The sequence below is a fragment of the Oncorhynchus kisutch genome, linkage group LG6 (assembly GCF_002021735.2).
Source record: "Oncorhynchus kisutch isolate 150728-3 linkage group LG6, Okis_V2, whole genome shotgun sequence".
In the NCBI taxonomy this organism is placed as follows: Eukaryota; Metazoa; Chordata; class Actinopteri; order Salmoniformes; family Salmonidae; genus Oncorhynchus; species Oncorhynchus kisutch.
In genome coordinates this window covers 12,339,881-12,359,192 of record NC_034179.2, presented here as the reverse complement: position 1 = coordinate 12,359,192, position 19,312 = coordinate 12,339,881, and the positions used below count along the sequence as shown (strand labels likewise).

The 19,312-nt window shown below is 44.3% G+C and overlaps 1 protein-coding gene across 1 annotated transcript in view; it reads right to left on the bottom strand.

The window, feature by feature from the left end:
* Positions 1–3,815: 3,815 nt before the first annotated feature.
* The window catches only part of LOC109892328 (inactive tyrosine-protein kinase PRAG1), a 35,875-nt gene continuing 20,378 nt past the window's right edge, over positions 3,816–19,312 (bottom strand). Inside the window, exons 4-7 of the mRNA XM_020484799.2 lie at positions 14,695–14,861; positions 10,872–11,641; positions 7,394–7,663; positions 3,816–7,220 (exon numbers count right to left, since the gene is read on the bottom strand). Coding sequence (XP_020340388.1) covers positions 6,414–7,220; positions 7,394–7,663; positions 10,872–11,641; positions 14,695–14,861 — 2,014 coding nt within the window. The 3' untranslated portion in view covers positions 3,816–6,413. The remainder of the gene's footprint in view (positions 7,221–7,393; positions 7,664–10,871; positions 11,642–14,694; positions 14,862–19,312) is intronic.

Here is a 19,312-nt window from a genome sequence, read left to right as displayed (position 1 = left end):
TAGGTTTACACATTTTTACTCTAGCCTACCCTGCAATATAAAATACCACTTTCACTTTGCCATAAAAACATGCCTCCATGAACCCAGTGAACTGCAGAGACTGCAATAGGCTACATGCACGTTCTTGCCAAGCAGGTTTATCTTTTTGGGATGAGGATATAGCATTGGCTTGTTTACCTGGCTATAAATGTCACTGTCTGTCTGTCTGTCTGTCTGTCTGGTGGGTAAGCTTTAGCTCTAAGGAGTATCTGGTTAGAGCGTTGGACTAGTAACCGAAAGGTTGCAAGTTCAAACCCCCGAGCTGACAAGGTACAAATCTGTCGTTCTGCCCCTGAACAGGCAGTTAACCCACTGTTCCTAGGCCGTCATTGAAAATAAGAATTTGTTCTTAACTGACTTGCCTAGTTAAATATATATATATATTTATCTTGAACACTATTACCAGGGACAGAGTAAGGAATGTCCTAAATGGCTCCCTTTTCCCTAGGTGCCATTTGGATTGGAATTTGATGAACCCAGTGACCTTTTACCATGGAGTTAAACATAACTTTAATACATAACCCAGTTGAATGGTGACAAAGCAACTGGCTGGACCTTATACAAATTGCCACATCTAATCTGGATTATGATGTATAGTACCGGTAGACAGTCTTGTATTGGAATGTGAAGCCTATTGAGAGAAATTTAGGCTAATTCGTTTCCTTGAATTGACTATAGCCCCCCCCCCCCCCCCCAATTAAAAATGGCAGACTATTATTGTAATTATAGGTGGGCTCCTGAGTGGCGCAGTGGTCTAAGGCACTGCATCTCAGTGCTAGAGGTGTCACTACAGACCCTGGTTTGATTCCAGGTTGTATCACAACTGGCCACGATTGGGAGTCCCATAGGGTGGCACACAATTTGCCCAGCGTCGTTAGGGTTTGGCCAGGGTAGGCCGTCATTGTAAATAATAATTTGTTCCTAACTGACTTGCCTGGTTAAATAAAAAAATGAACCAAATGGTACCCCATTCCCTATATAGTGCACTAGTTTTGACCAGAGACTTTTGGATAGTGTGCACTATTAAGGGAATAGTTTGCCATTTCAGACGCTGACATGAAGTGCTACAGTTTATAATCATCTCAGCTCTAATACTTGGGGGCCCTGCTGAGATGTTGAGCAAGTCAGCTGCTTGCGGTCATTTAACTGCTGTAGAGCCTACATGTAACACGTCATGTTGACCACTAGGTGTCATCCTTGCATCACAAACACCTGTATCAGGCTTGACGTGTTCTGGCTACATTAATTGTCATGTCAGTTATGTTCTATGAAGCCATTCGTTTTATATTTGAGCAATGGATTACACTGTCACTCAAAACCAGCCATAATAGGATCCCCTACAGACATCTCAGAGGCTGGCTGAAGTGGTAAACCACTGTCTCTCTATCTCAGTGTGGCTTCGCTTATTGTCAAAATAGACTCAGTGAAGTGGAGAGGGGGCAGAGGGCTAGTACAGGCTTGCTTTGGTTTTCAGCTGTGTAACTACTCCAAAAATCCCTCTGTAAAAACTCCTCTGTACTGCAGTTGAACATTTCCCATGGTTTAAAGATATTTAGACTAGTGAGAAGGAATCATGATTAAGTACATAGAAAATTGGGTTTGGAACATTCTACTTATTGCCCAATCTGGCTTTGTTTTGCATAGTTATGTTCCTCAGTGCAGATACAATATGGTCTGATCTGTTAATTATACATTCAGACCTCAGGAGAAATTTGAAGTGAATTTAATCGTAACAGAGGGTTGGTTTGAGGTAATGCTAATCTACATATCAATCTAATCATGTACATCTCTTTAATGTCAGTTTGACTGCTATTTGAACCACTCACTTTAATTGGGACATTTGAATTATTCCTTTGTCCTACTGGTTAATAGAATGTTTAAAGAGAACTAGTCTGTAGAACTCTGGTATTTGCTGTGGAATGAGCCTCATGACCTGTGCTCATCGGAGAAACAAAAGAAGAGGGGAGCATTCAGTGTAGCTGCTGTCACTGGGGGGTTGTCTGGGGCACTCCACTCACTCACACCCCCCAACAGTGTTGTCTGTGGTACTCTGAGAGCCTGCTCCCCCAGACATGTAATTCCATTGGTCAGTGCACCATAGCAACACATTCCACCTATGACAAAGGAGCTTTGTGTTTTTGAGAGTGATATGAAGCAGAAAGCAACGGAGGCTTGAAAGGCACACACACGCACGGTGTGTGTATTTGTTCCGAGACCCAAAACCTCCAGACTAATGTTCATCCGATTTCTGCTTCAAGTTCCTGTGCCCAAATCACTAAGGACTTAATGGTCCAAACAGTCGGTAAGAAGGCATGACAGCACCTCTTCCCCCCACACACGCAAACAGTCGCTAAGAAGGTGTGACAGCACCTCTTCCCCACACACACGCAAACAGTCGCTAAGAAGGTGTGACAGCACCTCTTCCCCCTCAGGATGTTAAAAAGATTTGGCATATGCCCTCAGATCCTCAAATAATTCTACAGCTGCACCATTGAGAGCATCTTGAATGGCTGCATCACTGCTCGGAATGGCAATAGCACCGCCCCTCGATCGCATGGCGCAGAGGGCGGTGCGGTCAGCCCAGACCATCTCTGGGGCTGAGCTCCCTGCTATCCAGGACCTCTATATCAGGCGGTGTAAAATAATTTGACTCCAGTCACCCAAGCCATAGACTGTTCTCTCTGCTGCTGCACAGCAAGTGGTACCAGTGAATCAAGTCTGACACCAACAGGCTCCTGAACAGTTTCTATCCCAAAGCCATAAGACTGCTAAATGGCTAACAAAATGGCTACACAGACTATCTGCACTGATCCTTCCATTTTATTTTTTGTACTGTCTCTATGCACATTCCACACACACACACACAATCATCATATACGCTGCTGCTACTCCGTTTATCATATATCCTGATGCCTAGTCACCTTACCCCTATACATATCTAACCCTACCACTCCAGTATCCCTGCACATTGTAAATATGGTACTGGAACTGACCCTGTATATAGCTTACTTACTTTCTCGTGTTCTTATTTCTAGTTCCTGTATTTGTTCTACTTAATTTTGTAATATGTTTTTAATAGTACTGTTAGCATTGTTAGGAAAGAGCAGGCAAGAAAGGCATTTCACTGTACTAATGCACATGACAAAAACATAACATGAGCTCTCCCACTCCAGGGTCAGATTGCAGTGGCCTTCCATGGAGTGAACTTGACTGGAATGTAAATAGCTAGACAGTAACCCCAGACAGACCTGTATTCCATCTGTGAAACTCTGTAGTCTCTCTCACACTGCCGTACTGGGTTAGAATTAGCTATAAGCCAAGGACGAGACAGACAGGAATTTGATTTTGCAATGTGCTGCTGTGAACAATGTTGAAAAGGCAGAACAGGGAGACTTTTTTTGTTCCATTGAACATTGACACCACAATGAAGGCATTTCATTTGCACAGAGTGCACTGGTCCTCCTTAAATGGTTTGTATGATCTCTGAATCTGGTCATTTGTTGTTGTTGTAAAATCCCCCAATTTGACTGAAAGCTCCTCCACATTGTGTAATGTACAACAGGAATGTTAAACTATGTGGTGATGCTTTCACTGGAACTACTGTTTGGTACCACATTTTACAACATTACATTTCCTTATGGCTCCCTGACTAAGTAATTCTTCCATCCATTAGCAGATATCTTTAAAAGTGCAAACACCATCTCTCTCACACACACACACACACCAATTACATCCATTGATGCCATTCACAAGCAAAAGACAGACGGAGCATGGTGTGCATGTGTGAAAACATATTTACAATTTATTGATGGATGCAGGTGAGGCTCACAATCAATGTGTTAGTGGTCACAGAGAACAGTATCTTTTCCATTCACATAATGATAACAGCAGTGGAATAGAACAGAATTTGGACTGTTTGCCTGCAGCCCCAGGCCATAATCAATGATTTATTCTTGGTGAAACAAGAAGAAGTTGAAGCGTGTGCGTTCCAAATGGTACCCTTTTCCCTACACAGGCCTCTGGTCAGGAGTAGTGCACTACCCTACACAGGCCTCTGGTCAGGAGTAGTGCACTACCCTACACAGGCCTCTGGTCAGGAGTAGTGCACTACCCTACACAGGCCTCTGGTCAGGAGTAGTGCACTACCCTACACAGGCCTCTGGTCAGGAGTAGTGCACTACCCTACACAGGCCTCTGGTCAGGAGTAGTGCACTACCCTACACAGGCCTCTGGTCAGGAGTAGTGCACTACCCTACACAGGCCTCTGGTCAGGAGTAGTGCACTACCCTACACAGGCCTCTGGTCAGGAGTAGTGCACTACCCTACACAGGCCTCTGGTCAGGAGTAGTGCACTACCCTACACAGGCCTCTGGTCAGGAGTAGTGCACTACCCTACACAGGCCTCTGGTCAGGAGTAGTGCACTACCCTACACAGGGCTCTGGTCAGGAGTAGTGCACTACCCTACACAGGGCTCTGGTCAGGAGTAGTGCACTACCCTACACAGAGTAGTGCACTACGAATGGAATAGGGAGCCATTTAGGATGCAGAGAAAAACAGAAAGTCCTTCCTCCAGTGACTACTATGGGTTAAAACGATTGGATATCATAGATACCTATTCACTATGGATCTTATCCATTGCAATTATTAAAGACCTGCTTGAGGTGGGGCTCGCTATTTGATCTACAACCTCTTTATGTACAAGTTCTGTTCGTCTCCAAACCATTCTGTGAAAATCCAGTTTCACAAATTACAGAGGGAGCATAGGGGTTAAGATTTACAATTAGGTTCTCAGTCACCATAACATGTATATGGAGAAGTAAAGGCACTGTAACAATTTATAATATCAAAAACAACAATTAAAGATGACATTAAAGACATGCTCCGGACTTTGGCAACTAAGAAAGTATGTTTTAAACCTCCCGCTTTGGGCTGGATGTGTCAATGAGTAGTTCATACAGAATTACTGTTTTAACTCAATTAGCCACAAAATCCCGAGTTTGAAAGTGACTTTTCTTGAAGCTGTTCCGGGCCATTTTCCCCACATAGCAATTTGAGTTGTAGCCCATGAGTTTCAGCACTCTTGCATTTAAGTGACAGCTAGCAAGAGGACTGCCCAGCATTATCCAATGAGGTTGCAGGGTAGGCCCAACAGCTCCGTGGACACAGCAGAGAGTGAGAGCAATGATGTGGTGCAAATACTGTATCTGCACATATGGTGACATAGTAAGCCATTTTCAGGGACCACTTTTGGCTCGTGAGCGCTACTTTCTGAACCACTGGCTAAAAGTATACAAAAGTACCGGAGTATCTCTTTAAAAAAGGTAAGTATTAGGGTAAGTGGGACCATAGCAGTGGTGGTACTGGCTGTCTTAGTATCGCTTAACTAATGATATGCATACTGTATTTTGTGGCATTAGGCAGTACACGTTTTAGATTGGTTCATGTCACACCGTTTCCATGGTTACCATCCCATCGAGGCCAATCAAAACAGCTTTGGTTTCAAGATGGCCACCTTTCTAAACAATACATGTCCTCCTCGTGGATTAACAAGGAGAGATACAACACCAACCACTCTAAACTGAGCTGTAGACAAGGTAACCTTCAGGAACCAGTTCACTCAATTTCAACACACTGGTATGAATGTGTATGCACAATTCAATACACGCCAGTGTCAATGCCTGTGTGTAACATAAAACCAATGTGTGAAAGCAAATCAAAATTAGCTAGCTGCACAGGCACAATCAAACATTTGTCAAGAGGTGCTGGACATGGATAAATGAGGACGAGAGTTCTTGTTTGAAAGGGCAAGTAGTCCTATTGATAAGAACAACATAAAACATTAACACTTGAAACGTCTTGGCAGGTGTGTATACTGACTGTTCATCAATACTAAATAGGTAAGTAAATTGAGGTCTTCCTGCGTTAAGTCAATCCTCCATTCCATGCTTAGCTCTCACAGCTGCTGTGTCTGTGGTGGAACAGAGTTCCTGTTCTGTTCTGCCCATCGCTGGCCTGCTTGGGCTTTTGGGACGGTTCCTTACCAGCGGGTTTGTGTCTTAGTCCATACAGTAAAGTAAAACAACAGCAGTCTTTAGATATACAGTATAAGTAGAAGCTGAATGGACAGGAAAGTGAGTGATGCCTTGTTACTTTCATGCATTTGAGTGAAGAGCAGACAGGTTCACATTGTGTCACTGTGTATCCTCCGAGACAGATACAGGGGAAACCCATGGCAGCTTATGGTCTCTACACACTAACACAGTCACCCCCAATCCCAAACCTATCCAATCCTTTCAGATCTCCAGGAGTACCTAGGGGGTAGGCGTTTGGGTTTGATTTGGGATTCAGACAGTCTGTCCGGTCAGTATGTCAGTCACTTGAGTGAGTAGAGCAGTTCAGCTGTATGACACAGGGACAGAGGATGAGCAGAGCTGAAGTACTGACAACACAGCCAGTCCTCTAACTCTGCGTTCCTCTCCGGCTCCAGAGACCTCTCTGCGAACTTCATCATCAGCAGCGCTCTCTTCACGTCCAACCAGTTGAGGAGGCCCTCGTGGCGGGGCCCTTCCCCGGGGCCCAGCCTGTCCCCCCACTGCTGTTGCTCCATCAGGTCTTTCCGGGGGCCCCACAGCAGGCTCTGCAGCACCCGCTTGGCCTCCTGAATGTGGATGCGTTTAATGGGGTCCGGTTGGAGGAGTAGCCGGGTTAGTCTCTGGAGTCCAGCGGAGTAGAGGGAGACTGGAGGGATGGGCGGCAGGTCCTCACAGCTGTAGTCCTGTTCTTTCAGTTTCGGGCTGACCTCAAACGGGTTCGGCTGGTGGAGGAGCTCATAGATTAGAATACCGGTTTGGAACTCGTCGAATTTCCGGTACTGGGCGGCCGAGACGATCTCCGGGGCCAGGCGGGCGTGGTTGCGTTTGAGGCGGGGGTCATTTTGGGCAGAGTCCTCAGTGTTCCGCTGCTTGGCCTTGGCGAAGCTGGAGATGACCAGGCGGGGGAGGTGCTTCTGGTCGTGTGGGGCATTGGGGTTGGCCTGCGGGGGGCGGCGGTGAGGGACCAGGAGGAGGTTCTCCAGACAAAGGTCTCGATGTGTCACCCCATGCTCCTTTAGATGGTCCAGACCGTCACACAGCTGCAGCAGGAGGAAGCAGACCCACCGCTCGTACACCTCCGGCTGGGCCTGTTGGGAAAACAAATACAAATGAGACGCTGGCAGGCAAAAGCTAAATTTGCGTCTTTCATTCCATGTCCACAATGGTAAACATCACACCATTCAGTCACCGTTCCACGCTAGGGGCCTTCCCTAAGATAAGATGCAATGAAATGAGATGTTTCAAACGGGCACAATCATACCTGGTGAACGGACGCCCACTCCTTGACAAAGTCTGCCGTAGTCTGCTGTGGCACCTCCCGGGTGATAACCACCACACGCTCCTTGTCCCCCTGCATGGGGTTGGGACTGGGGGGCAGCGAGGCCTCATCAGCAGGGAGCATGCTCCGGGGCACGCAGGCTATGAAGTGGCCACAGTCCTGCTGGAGGTTGAAGTGGGGAGGGACGGTCTGCTGGACGGACAGGCTGTAGAGGTGACCCTGCTTGGCTTCTGAGGTCTGGCTCTTACAGATCTGCCGAGAGAAGAGGAGAGACACCGTGGTTAGAATAGAAACAGGCATAATCATGTGGAGGAAAATGTCTGGCTGGCTCTTAGAGGGGGAGGGTTAGAGCACAATGTACACAGTGGGGAAATATTTCTTCCCTGGTTAAGTAAGAGACTGGAATATTATCCCCACTTGCTGTCAACAAGCTTTAAATCCTTCATTCATTTAGATCTTGTTTTCAATCCAGTAGTAGCAGACAGACAGTAATTCCATAAGTCTACCAGTCTAACTACAAGCAGCCATGAATGAGTTTCGCCATGTTTAATACGAGTAAAGCCAAACACTGTGGTTATGTCCCAAATGACACCGTATTCCCTATAAAGTGCACTACTTTTGACCAGTCATACAGGCCCTAGTCAAAGGTAGTGCACTATATTGGGAAGTGTGGCAGCCTGTCCATCTCTCCCACTTTTACAAACACAGCTGAGCCCTGATATGACACAGCCTACGTCCCAAACGGCACCCTTTCCCCTACTTAGTGCACTACTTTTGACAGGAGTCCTATAGGCCCTGGTCAAAAGTAGTACACTATAAAATGAATATAGTGATAATGAATATGGCTCATTTGAGACGTAGCCATAGTGATAATGAATATGGTTCATTTGAATGAATATGGTTCATTTGAGACGTAGCCATAGTGATAATGAATATGGTTCATTTGAATGAATATGGTTCATTTGAGACGTAGCCATAGTGATAATGAATATGGTTCATTTGAGACGTAGCCATAGTGATAATGAATATGGTTCATTTGAGACGTAGCCATAGTGATAATGAATATGGTTCATTTGAGACGTAGCCATAGTGATAATGAATATGGTTAATTTGGGACGTTGCCATAGTGATTTAACTGTAACACGACAGATTGATGATTTAATATGAGGACTGGATGATTTCATTACGCAGTCACATCACAGAGCTGCTGCCATGTGTGTTTGTGGGTAGTGTGTTTGTGTGAGAGAAAGAATGTGTGTGTAAGGGTGGTTGTATGTAGGCCTGGACAACAGGGGTGTGTCTGAACTGTAAATCCTGGCTGGCATGAAAAGATTAATGGACCTAGAGGCATTAGGCAAGACTACAGAGCCTCAGGCAGCGAGGCCTCTTGACACACAGCTCTGGATTTACATGTTGCTTTTACACATTGCTAATGACTTTGGGACAAAGGTCAGTCAAAATGAACGCAGAGCACACCCTCTCTCGCTCTCCTCAGTACAGCAGGCTACAGTAACACCCTCCTCTCTCTCTCCTCAGTACAGCAGCCTACAGTACAGAACATGACCTGGAGGATAACGAGAATGGTAGGACCTTCTCTTCGATGTGAGAACAAACACAGGCTACGTCCCAAATTGCACCCTATTTCCTAGATAGTGCGCTACGAGTCCATGGTCAAAAGTAGTACCCTATGTAGCGAATAGAGTGTCATTTGGGACACACAACCAACGTGGAGGGTCTGTGGCTCGGCTGAGGATCCCTTTGGTCTTTTGAGCAGTCTAAGAGCTCGTTAAGGTTTTGGCTCGTTAAGATGTTGGCTTACTTCATTGTACAGGTTTTATTGTTTAACGAGGTAAGAGCATGACCTTGATTGAGGAGTAGAATGTACACCGTCCAATAAGAGTTTGGGAGTAAGGACCAATCAGGGAGTTTGAATTTGAGCTGCAGATTACAAAGACGTTCTTCTCACAGTAATTAGGAGAGATGCCTCTAGACATGTCTCTCATTGACTGACACACATATTTCAACAGGTTTTTCCCCCATTTGTTTAGTCTCCACACTTATTGCAATGTGAACATTAACCACCAGAGTCCTCTGACTTAGAATACGCAGACAACTACAAATACCTAGGTGTCTGGTTAGACTGTAAACTCTCCTTCCAGACTCACATTAAGCATCTCCAATCCAAAGTTAAATCTAGAATAGGCTTCCTATATCGCAACAAAGCATCCTTCACTCATGCTGCCAAACATACCCTCGTAAAACTGACCATCCTACCGATCCTCGACTTCGGTGATGTCATCTATAAAATTGCCTCCAACACTCTACTCAACAAACTGGATGCAGTCTATCACAGTGACATCCGTTTTGTCACCAAAGCCCCATACACTACCCACCATTGCGACCTGTACACTCTCGTTGGTTGGCCCTCGCTTCATACTCGTCTCCAAACCCACTGGCTCCAGGTCATCTACAAGTCTCTGCTAGGTAAAGCCCCGCCTTATATCAGCTCACTGGTCACCATAGCAGCACCCACTCATAGCACGCGCTCCAGCAGGTATATCTCTCTGGTCACCCCCAAAGCCAATTCCTCCTTTGGTCATCTTTCCTTCCAGTTCTCTGCTGCCAATGACTGGAACGAACTGCAAGAATCTCTGAAGCTGGAGACTCATATCTCCCTCACTAGCTTTAAGCACCAGCTGTCAGAGCAGCTCACAGATCATTTATTTATCTTGCCCCTTTGCACCCCAGTATCTCTACTTGCACATTCATCTTCTGCACATCTACCATTCCAGTGTTTAAATTGCTATATTACTTCGCCACCATGGCCTATTTATTGCCTTAACTTACCTCATTTGCACTCACTGTATATAGACTTTGTTTTCTTTTGTTCTACTGTATTATTGACTATGTTTTGTTTATTCCATGTGTAACTCTGTGTTATTGTATGTGTTGAATTGTTATGCTTTATCTTGACCAGGTCGCAGTTGCAAATGAGAACTTGTTCTGAACTAGCCTACCTGGTTAAATAAAGGTGTTCTCAACTAGCCTACCTGGTTAAATAAAGGTGTTCTGAACTAGCCTACCTGGTTAAATAAAGGTGTTCTGAACTAGCCTACCTGGTTAAATAAAGGTGTTCTGAACTAGCCTACCTGGTTAAATAAAGGTGTTCTGAACTAGCCTACCTGGTTAAATAAAGGTGTTCTGAACTAGCCTACCTGGTTAAATAAAGGTGTTCTGAACTAGCCTACCTGGTTAAATAAAGGTGTTCTGAACTAGCCTACCTGGTTAAATAAAGGTGAAATAAATAAATAAATAAAAATATCAAAGCACATGACAGCCTTGGCCCCCAAAAACAGAGAGACAGGTCTCCATTGGGAAAGTGGTCTTCTAACCTAAATGGGACTTCCTGGTTACATAAATAAAAGCTATAGAGATGAAAGGGAGCCAGTGTTCCAGTTACCTTGACTGCGTAGGAGTTGGATGGGTCTGAGGCGCATGCAGCAGAGTAGTAGACACCGTCTCCCGCATTACAGCTGGCCTTGTTACAGGTCAATTTGAACAGGGACCAGTTGCTTTCATCAAACCTCAGCGGGTTCTTCTGGCTGCGGGTGAAGTGGTCCTCACACTTCAGAGCCAGGCGGCGCAGCGATTCAGCATATAGGCCTCCCAGCTTGGAGTAGATCCCCTCTCTACTGTCTATGTTACTGAGCAGGGTCTGCAGCTGCAGGCCGGAGCCCTGGGTGGGTCCGGAGGCCGAGAGGTGGGGGGCGCTGAGCTGGGGGGAGGAGGAGGTGGTGATGCTGCCTCGGCTGTGACCCCCTAGTCGGCCCCGAACTTTCAGGGGTTCGTCCAGGGTCCGGGAGCGCAGGGGGTGTCCCAGAGGGGTGTGACAGCGCTCTAAGGACTCAGAGGAGGAATAAATGGCCCGAGGGTCCACGGGGGAGGATGGAAGGCTGGACAGGGATGGGATGTCAGGACGGGATACATTACTCTCAGAGCCACCGGTGAAAGGGAAGCAGGGGTAGGCCCGGACTAAGGGTTTCCCTGCCATGTTGTCAGGGGCGGATACGGCGCGATTCACCATTTTCTTTTCGGGTAGGGGCGGTGGCTGCAGCTGGTTGGACAGGGTGTTGCTAGAGAACGGGTCAGCGTGAGGAGACCCTGGGGATGAGGCCATCGGGCTTCTGGGAAATGGCGAGGTGCACGACAGACGAGGGGCATCATGGGAACCTGCAGAGAGAGATGCAATACATCAGTATTCATGTTGAACATCACACTGACACGTAACACAGACACAAGAGAAGATATTATACTAAGAAAATGTTTTCTATCCTGAAACACAAGACTGGAGGACTACTAAAGGAATCAACACTTCTCTGCTCAAACAACTTCCCACACTTAAAAAAAAAAAAAAAAAATTGCCACACCACAGATAAAACTGGTTCAAAATAACATCACACTACTAAATCTTCACCGATTTACAGTATGCCCGTTTAAGTGAACACACACACACCATAAACAGGATTAGTATAGAACAGATACAGTCGGTCACCAAGGGTTCAGGCTGATACAGACTGAGTGCAGAGGCAGTAATAAGCAGAGTGAGGAGATTACTAGCGACAGTTAAGTCAGTTACTGTTTAACTAGAAGAGCTAGTGCCTCAGGTGCCTGTACTGATTCTTATAAATGGGAGCGTTGTGTCCCAGTGCCTCTCTAGCCATAAAGCTATATTACCTCTTACCCACATAACTATAGTACATTACCCCTTACACATATAGTACATTACCCCTTACACATATAGTACATTACCCCTTACACATATAGTACATTACCCCTTACACATATAGTACATTACCCTTACACATATAGTACATTACCCCTTACACATATAGTACATTACCCCTCATCTGTAAACTATTATTAAGAGCTACTTACAAATCAGTGCATTCAATGAAGGTAGGTAAAACAACCACATGTCAATCACTGAAGTAAAACCTTCTAAATAACCTTTGAAAATCACTGATAGTACCGATAAACAGTAAATACATTAGCATACCCTCACCCATAAATCTACAGTACATTATCCACACCCAACAGCATCTGACTGGGTGGCAGCAGCTCAGCAGGCTATTCGTAGTAGCTGCACCCATCCTGTCACCGTGGCTCTCCCTATAATGGCTTAGTCATATCAGTCAGCACACACACACACACACACACACACACACACACACACACACACACACACCATCTATTCAACGTTCCCTCGGAGGGTGTAGTGACAAGTTTAGAGTGAGTTGGTGCACAATTTAAGGTTCAAGATGGTCACAGTGTCTGCCATGCTGTACCATTAGGAAATAGTGAATTAAAGAGTAGACTATAAAGAATGTGAAACTCCACAGTCTTCCCCAGAGAGACAGATAATTGTGTGGTTGTTGATGGTAAAGGCTGCATAGATAGGCTGTGCTCCCAATGCGACACTAAATGAGTAGGTTTCCAGGGGGAAAATCTAAAGGAAAGATTGCATGTATGCATGGAGTGGCAAAAGCCCTTATTTTCCTAGTTATCACAGTCCCATAATTATCTCTTCAAACACTTCCCAGGAAGTGAGGCAATTACAGACTGTCTGGGAGTCACTGACTATGTCCCAATTCGCACCCTATTCCCTATGTAGTGCAATAGTTTTGAACAGAGTCGTATCGGGCCCTGGTCAAAAGAAGTGCACTAGATAGGGAATAGGGTGCCATTTGGGCCGCATACACTGGGCTTTAGACCATATATGGAGAGATGAAGACGGGTGACGCCAAACCAAACGAAGGTGCGTCAGACCTCAGTCAGCAGCGTGCAGGGTCACACACACTCTTTGTGGAAAATGACACATCTCAAAACAAAGGCTGACAGACGTACACATACACACTCAGTCTAAAAGAGGAAACTAAGTATTTTACTATAACCTTTATAAACCTCATATCTGTTACTACAACCTCATATCGGGGCTGCAGGAAGCCTAGTGGTTAGAGCGTTGGGCCAGTAACCGAAAATGTGCTAGATCGAATCCCCGAGCTGACGAGGTAAAACTCTGTCGCCTCTCATCAGTCTGAGCACTGATGGAAGGATTGTGCGTTCCTGGTGTAACTCGGGCAGTTGTTGTTGCCATCCTGTACCTGTCCCGCAGGTGTGATGTTCGGATGTACCCATCTTGTGCTGGTGTTACACTTGGCCTGCCACTGCGAGGATGATCAGCTGTCTCCCTGTAGCTCGGACTTAGGCGTCTCACAGTACGGACATTGCAATTTATTGCCCTGGCCACATCTGCAGTCCTCATGCCTCCTTGCAGCATACCTGAGGCACGTTCACGCAGATGAGGGACCCTGGGCATCTTTCTTTTGGTGTTTTTCACAGTCAGTAGAAAGACCTCTTTAGTGTCCTAAGTTTTCATAACTGTGACCTTAATTGCCTATTGTAAGCTGTTAGTGTCTTAACGACCGTTCCACAGGTGCATGTTCATGAATTCTTTATGGTTCATTGAACAAGCATGGAAAACAGTGTTTAAACCCTTTACAATGAAGATCTATGAAGTTATTTTTACAAATCATCTTTGAAAGACAGGGTCCTGAAAAAGGGACGCTTCTTTTTTTGCTGAGTTTATTTGGTATTGTTTTAGCTGTTGTGAAAGCAGAAGCTACTCTGGACAAGAACAGAACTATATGAATTTAAAAATGGCACTCATAGCCTACAAATAAATACACACAAAATAACTAGGTTAAAATGCTATAACCTCATATGTTACTATAAAGTCATCTGTTACTTTAACCTAATATCTGCAGTAGCTGTTAGTATAACCATAATAACCTCATCTCTGTGGGCCTTTTCCTCTTCTCATTGTTTTCTCACTTTCCACCTAGTTAGATGCTTCTGGTAGAACCATTTGACTGCCACAAATGGGAAAACAGGCAAATGTCAAACAACAACCAACCAATTCCTTCCGGTTGGTGGTGGTGGTTGTTGTTAAATGTAAGGCACCGTTTTTTTTCTGGTCAAGTCACATGGTGTAAGGGTACGTTTATCCTTACCACATTTACCCCCCCCGGACCAACTCTGGGGCACCATACCAACAGCACCAGATATGATATGTGTAGTTGCTCTTAAAACAACGTTGTTTTCTCGCAGATATCCTGGCCCTAGTTATATGTCCCGGCGGGTGGCTATAACAGTTACAAGAATCAGAGAGGGCTCTGTTGGAGTCTGCAGGCAAGCTGTCGAAGGAGGCTTTAACATTTACTCACCAGAATCAGAGAGGGCTCTGTTGGAGTCTCCAGGCAAGCTGTCGGTGGAGGCTGTAGGCAGGCTGCTGCTCCCCAGGCCACGGAGACTGTTGGTCAGGCTCTCGACAGAGCCCTGCTGGCTGCAGTGGTCCAGCTCCACACTGCTCTGGCTCATTTTACCAGACACCCTGCAGAGAGCGTAACAGAGGATATTACTCTGGGGGAGGATGTTTGGTGCCTTATCTAATTTCCATAACCAGGAAGTTAACACAACGACTTCCCACCATTAAAATCAAATGACCACTGTTATCAAAACCGTCTGACGCTCACACGACTTACAAACACCTAACAAAATGTCTCTATTGCAGCTCTCAACAATAACGGACAGTGTTCGCACTTACAACTTGTTAAACCGAACATGTTAGTTATCTTGTGTAATTTCAGCAAACAGGTAAAGTCTGTGTGTGTGTGTGCGTATGTGTGTGTTGTGCTGCCTGTCAGTTTTGCTTCAGGCTGAGAGACGGTTCTTTACAATCTATCATTGTCTCTGCGAGCCAAACATCTAGTTTCCCCTCCATCTCATCTAGATATCTCAACATATCTGGATGTAAATGAGATGGTTCAGCCACTACATGAGGTAAACTGCCTCCACTCTTCACAAGAACACATGAAACGTCAGATACTCGTCTCACTTCCTCTTGGGAGAGGAACACTCTTCTGGCTGAGTGAATGCTTGTTATTGCTGTGTCTCTTAAAGGAAAAATTCATCAAAAATCTTTTGGTATTTTGTTCATTCATCCACTATCGATAGAGACAAAATGTTTTGCATGTCCAGCAGTCAGGTTTTCAAGATATTGAACTTTCAAGAAGCAAAGTGTCATCATCATGATATACATTTTGAGACTGTATCAACAGTGGACTAATGAAATAAAAGACCAAAAAGATAGTTTGAGTGTAGTTTCCCTTTAAGATAAATAATAATAAGTCTTCTCAGTGCCAAGTCATGAAAAAGAGACAATACACATACTTCCTGGAGCTAGGGAATAATAATGACGTTTTTGAAAATGTCTTCCACTTTTCCATTAGAGTAATTTCCCTGCCAACATCCTACACTGTACCCTAAACATAGAGGAATCCATGTTTTGCTTTCCCATGCCATGATAGCTCCTATCTGAATGTAAAGGAGCCCCTGTTACCCTCTGGGGGTAGTTTTCCTAATCATGTGGTCCAATTAGGCTGAGTGACAGGCAAGGCAAATCTGAATCTCATTGCTATTCAATTGCTTCATTCTAGCTGGTTAATGGGTCAAACTGAGCATAGCCCCGGATCCTTCATCTCAGCTCAGATTGACTGGCTCTATTGCTCTATTATCCACTAGGTCTTTAAACTTCAATCACACCGTAAATCCCCTCAACAAACAGCAGTGCAGGTGTGTGTGTGTACCCTCATACATGAGCAGAGCAAAACCCACGACCATTTGTCAGACCAAACAAAGGCGTATGATGACGGTGGAAATGAGACGGAGACATATGGTAATAGACAATGGGTGTGTGTGTGTGTGTGTGTGTGTGTCGTCTCATTTGAATTGTAGGCTATAGCATAAATCACCTTCAAAAATAAAATTGCAGTGTATGGAGTAATCCATCTCCATTTGTTTGGAGCTCAGTACTTACAACTAATATGTAATAAGTAAACAACAGTGCTATGGAACTGTTGACATATCATTTAAAGAAGCATCAGGGTTGAGGGGAGTGTGAGTTACGGTCTCACCGGCTTGATAAAAAAAAAAGAAACATTTCCTGAGTATATTTTTTCAAAACCTTGTTTCTTATGATTTATTTTTTTGACGGTCCTTTTTGCCATTTATGATTTTTTTTATTTATCTTTAATTCTTATTTTCAATGACGGCCTAGGAACAGTGGGTTAACTGCCTGTTGAGGGGCAGAATGACAGATTTGTACCTTGTCAGCTCGGGGATTTGAACTTGCAACCTTCCGGTTACTAGTCCAACGCTCTAACCACTAGTCTACCCTGCCGCCCCATGAATGTGGTATTCAATGCGTTTCTATGGGCTTTTAGTTGTACATTTCTAAATATTTCCAATATTTGTTTTTTCTTTTTTGATACCTAAAAAGGGGTCCTAAAATTCAAAATCCAATAGCTAAATGATCCAGAATGTCCTTTTTTTTTTTGAATTCCATGTCAGCTTAGCACTCCCCCAACGTCTCAGACTCTAAAGAATGTTAAAGAGAATGGCTAGCTAGTACCTAGGTGACTTTAAAGTAGGCCGCAGTCTCCACCACCTCTCCTGTCTGATGATCATGTGAATAATAGTTTCGATAAAAAAAAGGTTATTTTCCCAAACAATAACAATCTTTGAAACCTTGTTTATCATGGCATTGCTTCCATTAGATCTTCAGGTAGATATCTTTCTGATAAATAGCCAGTGCCAGACTGTTTGAGTAATAGTGTACATTCACATCTACCTTGAATGTAAAACAGTTCATCACATCTGACATCATTTCAAGATAATAATACCAGCGGTTTCATCTCTTTCAACCAGCACTATACTGTAACATATAGCATATACACTGAGTGTACAAAACATTAGGTACACCTTCCTAATATTGAGTTGTACTGCCTTAATTCATTGGGGCATGGACTCTACAAGGTGTTGAAAGCGTTCCACAGGGATGCTGGCCCATGTTGACTCTAATTCCTCCCACAGTTGTGTCAAGTTGCCTGGATGTCCTTTGGGTGGTGGACCATTCTTGATACACACAGGAAACTGTTCAGTGTGAAAAACCCAGCAGTGTTGCAGTTCTTGACACAATCAAACCGGTGCGCCTGTCACCTACTACCAAACCACCTTCAAAGGCATCTTTTCTCCTGGCCATTCACCCTCTGAATGGCACACATACACAATCCATGTCTCAATTGTCTCAAGGCTTAAAAATCCTTCTTTAACCGGTCTCCTCCCTTCATCTACACTGATTGAAGTGGATTTACCAAGTGACAACAATAAGTGATCATAGCTTTGACCAGTATTTAGCTGGTCAGTTTGTCATGGAAAGAGCAGGTGTTCCTAATGTTTTATAAATTCAGTTACTACCACTGGGTAACATGTATTTTTTTTAAAACATCTCTCCCAGGTCATGAACATTTCCATTGAACAATGAAACAAAACTATTCAGACAATTGTATGCCTGAAAGAGGAAGTGGAATAGGGAATAGGACCAGGGAAGGACAGCTCTGGCTGAAATAGATTACTGAGAACATGATTTCTGTTTACAGAGAAAAGGGTGACCTTGGCAAGTAGCAAAGAGTGGTTGAGGATGATGAGGGTTAGATACAGAGTGGTTGAGGATGATGAGGGTTAGATACAGAGTGGTTGAGGATGATGAGGGTTAGATGAGTAATCAAGTACTCAAACAGACTTCAAAGCTCAATCTGTAACCATTGACTATTTGGTGGAATGTGCTTTGTGGCTGACTGAACAGGCAAGTGAAATTTAGTCTCAAAGACAACGTTAACTTGCTTTGACTTTCGTGTTCCGTTTGCACCAGGAGCGTAACCAGATTTTTTGGGGGGATAGGCCTAGAAAAATGTGGATAGGCATTTTTTCTACTTGTTTATTACATTTATTTTGCGATGTGCACCATATATGATTTTGTAATATAATAGTTTTATACTAGTGTATAGCACTTGGAGCAACCTAGTTACATATACAAATCATGACCTATCCCAGCATATTAAAATAAGACAGTTGCCAACAACATAAAACTCATCTTCAGGTGCACTTCAATCTTGATGGGCAAACAAGCCTATATTTGGTGTTACCATGTATACCACAGCTGGCAGTAGTACTCTAAAAAAAGGTACCTTCCCTTTAGTAGACGTATCAATAAGTCGTGACCTACATCACAAGGCGCAGACGGCGAGGCTTTGAGTTGAATGTGGTGATGATTTCATCATAATCCAATGGATCTGTCAGTTGACGCTCTAAAGACAACAAACTGAAGTGGTTCAGTCGGGCGGGCGCTTGTCATTGATGTATGCAGATTTTTTAAAATCCTAGTTGTTGTTGAGAAAAGACTCTCCACACTGCATGATGTCATTGGAAGTGTGACAATGATCCTTAACAGAGAGTTTATATTAGGGAAAATATCATCAGGGCAGCTGTCAAGTACACTCATTATGGAGGAAAAGTCACTCTTTCCCATGTTCATTTTGCGACTCAACTGCTGAATAAAAACAGTGAATTCAGCATCCTCACTTGATTTTGCATAATGATCGCATATGGTCTTCATCTGCTCTCAGGCCGCAGGTTTGGGATTCTTTGGAAAAGGAGGCTGCCGCTTGCATGATCCCATATGTGTCTTCTTGAAATCTTGAGTTTAACTCCGTAATCTGTCGTTCTAGAATATTGTTCCATAGTTGCCTCAGGTCACTGTCACTCTTGATGCTGGATGTTTTCCCTAATGAAGTTGTGACTACACTGTCTGCCAATTTTACAGGCAGTTTTCAATGCCGTGATGTCGTCACATCCCAATTACTAATATTACGCTTAATCATCATCTCTTCAGTTAGTTTAGAACATTATCAAAGTCTCCGACTGAGTAAACCAACAGTCCGTCAC